Source organism: Dendrobium catenatum, unplaced genomic scaffold (genome assembly GCF_001605985.2).
Source record: "Dendrobium catenatum unplaced genomic scaffold, ASM160598v2 fragScaff_scaffold_186, whole genome shotgun sequence".
Taxonomy (NCBI): Eukaryota; Viridiplantae; Streptophyta; class Magnoliopsida; order Asparagales; family Orchidaceae; genus Dendrobium; species Dendrobium catenatum.
In genome coordinates this window covers 195,750-207,319 of record NW_021318648.1, presented here as the reverse complement: position 1 = coordinate 207,319, position 11,570 = coordinate 195,750, and the positions used below count along the sequence as shown (strand labels likewise).

The 11,570-nt window shown below is 36.1% G+C and overlaps 1 protein-coding gene across 1 annotated transcript; it reads right to left on the bottom strand.

Annotated features, from left to right (window-relative positions):
* Positions 1 to 340: 340 nt before the first annotated feature.
* LOC110096295 (protein NRT1/ PTR FAMILY 5.2) lies at positions 341 to 7,754 on the bottom strand. The gene is made up of 4 exons (XM_020822168.2): positions 7,562 to 7,754; positions 6,424 to 6,641; positions 1,577 to 2,148; positions 341 to 1,386 (listed from the first exon to the last, which is right to left on the bottom strand). The coding sequence occupies exons 1-4, from the start codon at positions 7,683 to 7,685 to the stop codon at positions 504 to 506; spliced, it is 1,797 nt and encodes a 598-aa protein (XP_020677827.1). The 5' UTR covers positions 7,686 to 7,754; the 3' UTR covers positions 341 to 503.
* Positions 7,755 to 11,570: the final 3,816 nt, after the last annotated feature.

Sequence of the window (11,570 nt, the reverse complement as noted above, 5' to 3'; positions counted from 1 at the left end):
AAAAAATTAAGTTCTTCATAGCAACTTCACAATCATTCTATAAAAAGTTCAAGCGGTTTTTTTTTGGAACCGGAGCTTGTGACGCGTTTGGCGATGTCCATTAATTCCTCGGCGAGTCTACCAGCAACCAACCCCACAAGTGCAGGACCCACAGTTCTTTTCTCTCCACTTAAGAAGTCGTGCCGTATGAGAGGGGATTCAATCTTGAGATGGGGGTTCCCAACCAAGCACGCCCACCAACCCACCTAAGCTGGAGTTCAATCGATTTCAAACATATCATAAATTAAAGTTTTATTTGGAATAATTTTCGGACTGCTCTCTAAAAAGTTTTCTAACACAGTGGCCAAAAGCTGTGCATTCAAAGTTCCAACGTTAAACTCAGAACGAATCAGATCAGGCAAACAAAAAGAAAGATAATCCACAAATGCAGAAAAGGATTAATTGCTCTTTCATTTCTTAGCATTTTTGCATTGCTCAACTAAACTCTCGAGATCTGAAAATTTCTACCCATCTTGAGCGCCATTATTCTTGGATTTCTCCTTGTTGGATTCTCCAACATCCTCGGCCTGAGTATTGAACTCTGCTTTATAAACATAGAATCGGCTAACAAAAAGGAAGAAGAAGAAATTAACTACATTCAGAACAGTAAAGAAAGCATAATAGTAATCCAAATGAGATTTGTTGAGATTATTGACTATCCAGCCCCCATGGCCGCCGTCCAACCTTCTGGTCACCTTCTCCGTCGTCGACAGCAAGAAGCTACTGAGGAAATTACCAACGCCAAGCGTCGTCATTGCATAAGAAGTTCCGAGACTCTTCATCCCTTCAGGCGCCTGATCATAAAAAAATTCGATCTTGGACACCTCAAGGAAAGCGTCGGCGACTCCCATGAGCACGTACTGGGGGAGGAGGATGAAGACGGTGAGAGGGATGGTGGCGCCCGATTCAGCTACGCCGTGGGCGCGAGCGGCCGAGAGGCGGAGGCGCTCGGTGAGGCAGGCGACGAGCATGATGACGATGTGGATGAAGAGGCCGGTGGCCATGCGGCGGAGGAGAGAGATGCCGCGGGGGTTGCCGGTGAAGCGGCGGGCAAGGGGGACGAAGGCGCGGTCGTAGAGGGCGACGGAGATGAGCATTGCGACGGTGATGAAGGCCGTGAGACTTGCCGCGGGGATGCGGAAGTGCGGGCCGATGCGGCGGTCGAGGGTGGCGCCCTGTTTGACGAAAAGCGTGTTAGCTTGGGCAAGCATTGTGCTGGGGACGAAGGTGGCTATGAGAATGGGGATCATTCGGAGCATTTGCTTTGTTTCTTCAACTTGCGTGACGGAGCAGAGCGACCATGGACTGCCGGACGACTCTGTCTTCACTGCCGCTTTGCTAAGAAATCTGCATTCATGGATTAAAATAGAAATATATGACAATTAAAAGATAAATATTTCGTATTAAATAACGCATAAGCAAATTATATTTCGTTCATCGAAGACAAAATTGCATTTTTTACAGCAATTTCTTTCAGAATGACAGAATTTTGAGGAATTGTAAAGGATCAATCTTCAGGGTTTATTCGACATCTTACCTCATAGAAGGTGTATAGCCAATCTGAATCTTGCCAGTTCCCTCATACTCATGGAGCCCTATTTCATGCAGCTCTTTGGGATCAGCTGGCAGAGTTGCTCGACATTTTTTAATGGCAGCCACAACAACCTGTGCCATTTTCGTAAACGGGCTTCCGGCGAGCGGCTTGTGGCGGTAGAATGGGGTGCCGGCGACAAAAATTAGCACGGAAACGGCAAGGCCGAGAGTGGGGAGCGCATAGCCCACACTCCACCCTACATTATCTTGAATGTAGACAAGAACAGTATTGGCAAAAAGGGTGCCAAAAAAAATGCTGAACATCCACCAGTTGAAGAAGGATAGCTTATGAGTGCGCTCTCGGTGGTCGAACTCGTCGAATTGATCGGCGCCGATCGTCGAGATGTTGGGCTTTGTGCCGCCGGTACCGAGGGCGATGATGTAGAGGCCGGAGAAGAAGACGCCCAGTTGTAAGGATGAAGCTTTATTAGTGCAATTCAGGTCTGCTGTAACAGAGCCGCAAGGAGGCGGCTTCAGAGATGGGAGGGAGACCGCTAATGTTATAACACACATGCCCTGTCATAAAAGAATATGTTAGTTTACGTTAGATATGCCTTGAGATTAGTGTTGTGTATGTTATCTTAAATTTTACTAATCTTAGTATAAATTAAATGATTTTAAAGTCCCTTTTATAAGATTAATTTTTATTTATGAATAGCATCAAAATCTAAGTATTAGCAAAATTAGTGTAAATTAATAAAAATACTATGAATCAATGTGACATACAAAATTAACTAAGACAAAGAAAAGTATATGATGCTACAAGGTTGGTATTAAACTCTTAATTAAAAATAAAAATAAAAATTAGTAATGACACATTATCAAAATTTGCTTTGATATGGTATGAATCTTGGGGCATGCCTTAGTTGACAACTTTCAAAATAAAATTTTAACAATCTATACTCCAATTTCAACAAACGTAAAGCCAAACTAAACATCTCAAAGTGAGGAGCCCAACGACACGAGAATCGGTCCAATCCGAGCCCAAATAAGTCCAAATCGGGGGTTGAAGCATATTTGGATGATTCAAAGCATAATTAGATGAACAAATGATATCAAAATATAGCATGTTTACAGTCGAATCAAGCAACTCGACAAGACGAATCCATCGAGCCCAATATCGCTTAATTCTAATATTATTTCGACACTTTAATGCTTGTTAAATGTTCTATGATGGATGGGTCCGTACAGGTAGTCTTATGGACCACTATGAATTTTACCCCATATTTTCTTTATATTTATAGTGCATGTCACTCTTAAAAGTCTATAAATAGACCTACACTTCTCACATGAAAGAAGAGCTGGGACCTTTAGGAGCTTTAAATATTTTGGCTAGATATTAGAGAGAGTTCTAAGGCTTCAAGATTCTAAAGCTCCATCGCCATCGACAGCGAACTTAAGTCGACCATTGTCGATCCACTACCATGCTGTCGACCATCACCTAGTAGCCGACTATCTTTGAACCACTGCCGAACTTCCGCCAAACCATCATTGGACTGCCACCTGGTCGCCGTTCGTCGCCAAACCAGTGTTTGTCGACCAATCACTTCAAGATCTTCACCAGCTCTGTGCCTGTCGTCGAACCTCTGCTCGAATGCCATGGACACAACACTATGACCTACGTCGCTCGTCGACTATGGTCCCTCCGAACATCATTGTTTGTTGACTATAGTTGCATTGACCACTGTCGCCCGCTGACTATGATCCCTCATAATACCGTCACTCGACTATGGTCATATTGATCAACCGAACATGCTAACACTCACTTAAGTACAGCTCTCATATCACTAAATTCTTTTTACTCCCAACATGTAAAGTTCTCTATTTGATATCTATTTTCTACATTAAGCCAAAACCTTCCTCTCAAAGAAGGGCCTTATACTTAACAATAACAACAAGTCTTTATCCCACTATGTGGGGTCTACTACATAAATCCTTTTTCTGCATTGTGTCATGTTAAGGGTCAAATTCTCATCTAAATCTAATAAAGAAATGTCATTTCTAATATTTTCTAACTAAGTATTTTTAGGTCTACCTTTACCTTTCTTAACATAAGTTAAATATGATACATCTACTTTCCAAAGTAATTGGAAGGCATCCTTTTTTATGCGAACAAATCATCTAAGGCGACTCTCTCTATTCTTATATTCTACTGGAGCTACTCCAACCTTTTCACGTATATGCTCATTTTATTTCGTATCTTTAAGAGTAAAGCCATTCATGCACCTGAGCATCCTCATATATGCAACACTTAATATTATGATTCTCTTTTAATGGCCAGCATTCTCACTATAAAGCATTGCAGGTTTCACTACCATCTTATAGAATTTTCCCTTAAGTTTAAGATGGACTTTTCTATCACATAACAAGCCCTATGCATTCCTCCACTTCAACCTCCAACTTGAATTCTACTAATAATATATCCATCTATTTCACCTTCACTCTGAACAATAGATATAATATATCTAAATCTTGTGCTCTTATTAATGGCTTGATTGCCCAAAGTCATAGTTCACCCACTAGATCTATTATTACTAAAAGTAGACTTTATATATTTTAGATCTGCTCAAACGAAAGCCTTTAGACTCAAAAGTTGACCTCCATAATTCAAGTTTACCTTCAACTCTCTCTCTAGTCTTATCAACAAGAAGGATATCATCAGCAAAAAGCATACACCAAGGTATAACCCCTTGCAAATGTCTAGTGAGAACATCCATGACTAAAGCAAAAAAGTCGTGGGCTTAAGGCTGATTCTTGATGTAAAGCAACTGAAATAGGAAAATACTTGATCAAACCATCGTGTGTTTGAACTAAAGTAACAACTCCTGCATATATATCCTTAATAAACACTAGTAAAATTATTTTAATTGGGCTAGACTCTGTGGTTTTTCCCCTTTTAAGAGTTTTCCACGTAAAAATTTTGATATCTCTTCTGATTCTTGTACCTCTCTCTCTCTCTCACACACACTCTCTCTCTCTCTCTCATTATTTATATATTTGATGGATCTTCATTCAAAACTAAGACATTAAGTTCCCTATCTCTCTACTGCCCCAAATATTTCAGTCCACAACAGGTAATAATAATAATAATAATAATAATAGAAAGCTCTTAAGCTTCATTTGAAACATTTTATCATTATTTTTTTATGTTTAAAATAAAATTGTACCAAAAAAAAAAACTGATTTAAAAATCAATAATCAAAGGTCTCAAACAAAATCTTACTCAAATGCCCTATAAGGTTTTGGATAGGTCGCTTTCAATCCAATATTAAACCTCTCAAGTCTTTTATCTTAATTTCAAAGTCGGCAATGACTTAAAAGACAAAATTTAAATCATTTTTATTTTGGTTGGCCTCAGTTTGACTATTAAATAATTTCATATTTAATTAATAAGGCTTCATTTAGGATAATTTTTTCTTAATTCTTAAAACAACTTCCTAGTTTAAAAATTAAAAATTTTATACTATAAATTGATTTAAGAAGCAGTAAGAAAATCGTCCCAAACGACGCCTAAGGCTTCGTTTGGGATGGTTTTTTTATTGTTTTCTAAAATGGAGTTTTAGTACAATTTTTTTTATTTTTGTACTAAAATTCCGTTTTAAAAAGCAATAAAAAAGCTGTCCCAAACGAAGCCTAAATCTACAAAGAATTTGTATCAAACAAAACTAACTTATCTTACGCATTTATTATTACGTGCCGAGTCCGGACACGGAGAATCGATCGGTTTTATGAGTTTAAACAATAAAAAAACAGTAAAATCACAATGATGAACAATAACATCACTATTTTCTATACGTAAACTCCGTATGTAATAATATCTTCATTATTTGTGGCTTCCCCACATCAAAAATATCAATCACTCAATATAAATAAAGCACAAGAGATTTATATTTAACAAAATAGAAAATTTGAAGATAAAATCCTGCAGTTGCAGCTGGCCTAATTTATATGTAGATGCTTGCATCTGCATCAACTGGACAAATTGCAGAAGTTTTAATAATTCATCTCTTCCTATCCTCATCAATTATTTAAAAAGGACAATCATTTCACCCACCACATGCGATTTTTCAAACATATTGCAGATCTGTTTGGGACGGCAGCATTATTTTATAAAGCTGATTGTAAAGTTATTTTTTTATATGTTATAAATAGCTTTTGATTATAAAAAACAGCTTATGATCATAGAAATTTTCAAAATACAACGACAACAACAAAACATCAAGTCTTTGTCTCAGTACGTGGGATCGACTACATGAATCATTTTTCTCTATTGTGTCCTATTAAAAGTAAAATTCTCGTTTAAATCTAATAAAGAAAGTTCATTCCTGATATTTTCTAACCAAGTCTTTTTAGGTCTACCCTACCTTTCTTAATATAAGTCAAATCTAATACCTCTACTCTCCTAACCGGGTCATCGGAATGCCGCCATTTTATGTGACCAAACCATCTAAGGCGACTCTCTCTAATCTTATCTTCTACTGGAGCTACTCCAACCTTTTCACGTATATGCTCATTTCGTATCCTATCTCTAAAGGTAAAGCCACTCATCCACCTGAGCATCCTCATTTTCAAAATGCAATGATTAAAACAAAAGTAGTTAGAAACCCCCAAATAAATTAAGATGTGATTTGTATTAATCACTTCATAAGTTTTGTTTGGTATAACTTTCTTACTGTTTTACGAAACTTATGTGATGATTAAAACAAATATTTTGAGCTTTCTTATCTTTAACAAATCTAGCATCAGATGGAACATCATGATCAAACATACAAATAAAAATAATCAACTTACCGAAAAATAAATAATGGAGGCGATTATGAATGTCCAATACCGACCGAGATGAGCATCGGCGATATAGGCGCCGATGATCGGCGTAATCCACACAGTTCCAATCCAATTGGTAACATTATTTGCTGAAGACACTGTGCCCTGATGAAGCTTTCTAGTCATATAGATCACCAAATTTGATGAAATCCCATAATAAGCCATTCTCTCAAACACCTCATATACTGCATAAGCCAATGATTAATATCATTTCAGAATATGTTATGCCAAATACAATCTTAGTGAGAGAAATTAAGATTTTATTTGAGACGGTTTTTTACTATTTAAAAAAAAGTTACTAAGAAGCTGCTTTCTACGATAAATTTTAAAAAATTATTTTTTTCACTACTTTTTTAAAATTATTCAACCATCTCAAATGTAAAATTCTCCTTATAATTATCATTTACATCAAAATATTTTTCAATGATTTTGCAAAAGACTAATTTTATTAAAATATTATTTAATTTAAAGATTTGTTTGATTGGCTATATTATTTTATAAAGTTAATTATAAAATTGTTATAGATAAAATAGCTTAATTATTTTAATTACTAAAAACTACTTTTCACTTCATGATTTTTTTGAAAAATAATGAAAAACATTGAGAAAGTCGTAGCTTACTGAAACAATAGTTATTGTTTGAGAAGTAAAGTAGCCGGAAAGCTATTTCAAACAAGAAAAATTATTTTGTGCGGAGGTCGGGCTCAACTCTACGTCTGGAGGCGAATCAGGTGCAGCTACGTCAGCAATACCGAGCAGTGGTACAACGAAGGGGTGATGTGACGCATTTTGATTGGTCTCCAGACGGCGTTTGGCATCCGCACGAAATAATTAATCCTCAAAGAGAACTTTAATCTTAATTATTTTGAAATATAGAAAATGAAATTAAAGTAATTCATTCACATGCTTGCAAAGCAAGTGGATGAAGCTTATCTACAAAACACACGGCTTTCAATCTTCCACGATTAACAGCTTCAGCTTCATCTCTTCTCCATGGCGAAGAACAAATGAAGCCATCAGATAATAAACACCTTAATTAATGACACAGGATCATCTATTATCAGTAAATCACCAAGTTAATGATGGTTTAAGAAGAAGTTAATTACCCACGACGAAGGCACAGGCTTTCCAGCCGCCGCGCTTAGAGCGGAGGACGGGGTTGCCGGTGAGATCGACGGTGCCGTCCCTTGTGTACTGAGGTGCGGCCTCCGCCTCTTCCATGGCCGCCATTAATGATGGAGAGGTTGGGAGAGAAGGAGCGACTGAAGGGCGTTGAAGGAAGCAAGATCGGTTCCCATTTTATTTGTCTTCCAACTTACTTATCGCTTTCAATTTTGTCTTGTTTTCACTAGTCGTCGTTTTAGTTATTAATGGCCTTTTGTTTGTTTGTATTGATGGTCAGGAAGGAAATTTGAGTCAAAGTTAAGATCGTCTAAATTTATTAAAATAATCTTTTTTTTCTTATCTTTTTTTTATTTTATTTATTTATTTAAATAAAATTTGATTAAGGGTTTGTTAGGGATGGATTGTTAGTTCTATGTGGAATTTATTGTGTTGTACTATTGCCTTGGTGTTAAATTCCATTGAACGAGCTCGTTGTGGGCCTCACCCTACTTGGATTTGGGTGCTTTACACTTGGAAAAAATTTCACGTACAACACTATGGTGTTGTGTATCCGAGCGTTGCAGCATTCTATAATTTTCTTGTAAATAAAGAAAGAGCAGAGCGCTGCGGCGCTCCAGACTTGACGCTGCAGTGCCATCAGACGTACAAAACAAAGAAGTGAGCGATGTCGTGCTTCAATTATGGAACTGTGGTACTGTGAGATGGACTGAGAGTTTTTCTCCTTGTTTTCATTAAGGGTTGCATACCTTGGTTGTTTTTTTAAATATTTTATTTTTGTTTGTTCATAGAGAACGGTGCAAGAGAGAATATATATAAGAAGATAGCGAGAGAGAACAGAGATCTTTACTATTTCTTCTAAAAATTTTCATAGTTAATTTCTTATTGTGGTGTGGCTTCAAGATTTTTTCATGATTTCGAGTTTTTTCATATTAAATCCTGGTGTTATTTTTTTCCGCAGCCATTTCACTTTCTTGTTTGTATGTGTTGCGTGGTTTACTTCAACTTTTTTCATGATTTCGGATTTTTCCATATTAAATCCTGATCCCATTTGTCCACGACTGCAACTTTTTATAAAGTTGATTGCAAAGTTATTGTGGGTACATTAATTTAGCAACTTTGATTTTAAAAAAATAATTTTCATCACAAAAAATTAAAAAAAGTAGTGAGAAAGTAGCAAGAAAATAATAACCAAACGAAATTGTGATATCTATCTGAAAAACAAAACAATGAAAAAGCTTATCCAAATAGATCCTAAATTTAAGTTGCTATATTTTATTAAAAAGTTCTCTTATTAAAAGGAAAAAAAAATCAGAATATAAGAATATAAATTGTGATAAAATGATATTAAAATCATTAAATTTATGTTGAGATTAACATTATATATTAAAATTTTACATTTATTAATTTAAGTTTTTTAAATAATTTAATATAATTGATACGTTATCATGAAATTATTTTGATTGGGCACGAATCTCGATGCAAATCCCAAATCATAAATTTCAAAAATTAAATTCGGAAGCACATGAACTCCGATTTCAGGAAACTTACAGTCAAACTGAGCGTCTCGGAAATACAAACCCAACGACACCAAATTCAACCCAATCCGAACCCAAATGAGTCCAAATCAAGGATCTGAAGCGCTGTTGAAAAGTTTGAACCACAATTTGAGTTGTCAAACGGTTTCCAAACATAACGTGCTTATAGTTGAATCGAGCGGATCGACAAGGTGAATCCAACGAGCCCAAGATCGTCAAATTCCAACATCATTAAGACCTTCAAACACTACAGAATTAAAATATAAAAGTACAATTTAATTAAAAAAGGGCATTAATAATGCATTCTTCAGCCAATAAAAGAAGATTGGTGTAGCTCAAAATTATTGTGAAATTCAATTTTGATAGAATTTAGAACAATTGGGTTTGAAAAAGATAACAAATCTTGTTAATGTACACAATGTGGTCGAGTATGATCATCATTTGTAACCAGCTAGCAGCCTCATAGTATGGGTGTCAATTAAAGTTAGTAAGTTGGGAATTTGGTTGGGGTGGGCTCAAATCTAATTCAAAAGTGATTTGACTCAAATATAATACATTTGAAAATGTAATCGATGAGTTTTTCACATAATTTTGGTCCATTTGGACTTTGGAGAATAAACATTGATATTTCATCAAAAAACTATCTTGATCGGGCATGAATCTCCGATTTCAGCAAATTTATAGTGAAATTAAATTCGGGATCACTCGAACTCCAATTTCAGCAAACTTATAGTGAAACTGAGCGTCTCAGAAATACGAACCCAACGACACCAAATTCAACTCAATCCGAGCCCAAATGAGTCTAAATCAAGGACCCGAAGCGCTGTTGGAAAGTTCGAACCACAATTTGAGTTACCAAACGGTTTCCAAACATAACGTGCTTATATTCGAATCGAGCGGCTCGATGAGGTGAATTCAACGAGCCCAAGATCGTCAAATTCCAACATCATTAAGATATTCAAATGTCTAACGAACAGTACACGATCAAGGGATTCAATATCGGCCGTCCATCCAACCACTCTCATTTACCCCTGCTCTCTCACCTATTTACGGGTCACGCCACTTCAGAAATCTATAAATAGACCACTCATTTCTTTTACACCCCAAAGCAAGAAAAAGAAGAGAATGATAAAAGGTAAGAAACTCCTCATCAACCATCACTGGAGTTCTGCCCGACGCCCAAGTAACCCCGTAGTTCTACCAGACGCCCAAGTGACGCCGAAATTCCACCCTAAGCCCAAGTGGCGCTGCAATTCTACCAGACGCCGAAATTCTACCCAAGCGACACCGGAATTCTGCCTGACGTTCAAGTGACCCTGAAACTCCGCCCGATTTCCGAGTGACGCCAAAATTCTAAGTGACTCTGAATTCAACTCGAATACACAACTTGTGTGTAACTAGACTTCAATCCTGAAGTAAATCATTGTAATCTGATCGTCCTAAATTCTAAGTATGAGTCAGCCTCTTGTATCTCAACCAAACAATAGTTAAACTTTTTCAACTGCGCGTGGCCCCGTGGTTTTTTTCATTTCCAAGGTTTTCTACGTAAAAATCCGAGTGTCTTTATTTTTCTCATGTTTCTGTGCTGGATATCCGTACAACGTTGAGTCTAACTCTATCGCCGCGCATATTGTAGTCCGCAACAAACATGATGTTTGTTTGCATCTTTTGTCTGAGATTAGTTGAATTTGAGCATTTGACAACTCGACTCAACATCTGCTCCCAACAATCTATCCATGCACCCAAGGTTAGAACTAGTCTTTCTTTTAAGGGTAGACACAATTTAATAATAAAATGTATAATCTTATGTATGAAATCGGAAAAAAAAAATCTTATAATTTGAGCAACTGCATTTATTAGAAGTTAGCTAAATATTTAAAATGCTTTTTTAATGAAAAAAAAAAGATTTCAAGTTGGTTAATTGACCATCTTGAGCTCTTTCTTATTCTGCCTATTTATCCACTAATTTTTTCTAATGAAGAAGAAGCTTTTCACATGCCACCTATTCCATGTGATGTATGATTCAATGTAGACGGAAAAATAATTTCATCGTCTCCTAAAGAGATGTCAAATCATTGAGAAGAATTATCGGAAGCATGTCCGAATCCATTGAAATGCAAAATCAAGATTTTCAGTCTTCCATATTTGAAGTGTTCGCCAAAAGAGTGATAAACCTCTTCTTTTTCACTCAAGATGAGAAATGAGAGAAATGCCAACTTAACCGCTTAAACTGGTGACCACGAGCTTTTTATACTTTAATTATATATATTTATTTTATTTTCAACCCATCATTAAAATAAAATAAATAATCAGTCTCTACACAATAATTAATTCCATACAAATTTAATTGAGATGTCACATAAACAAAAAAATATTAATTTAATTCTTAAATATATCACAAATTTAATTCACTCAATTTTATATTGCTTTTGATATATAATACTTTATATATATA

Bases quoted from the DNA above. Each gene is read 5' to 3' on its own strand.
- LOC110096295 (XM_020822168.2), bottom strand. From the start codon at position 7,685: ATGGCGGCCATGGAAGAGGCGGAGGCCGCACCTCAGTACACAAGGGAC. The intron at 6,642-7,561 runs GTAATTAACTTC...TGGCTTATGCAG, and splicing joins AGCCTGTGCCTTCGTCGTGG to TATATGAGGTGTTTGAGAGA. The intron at 1,387-1,576 runs GTAAGATGTCGA...CCATGAATGCAG, and splicing joins GGCTATACACCTTCTATGAG to ATTTCTTAGCAAAGCGGCAG.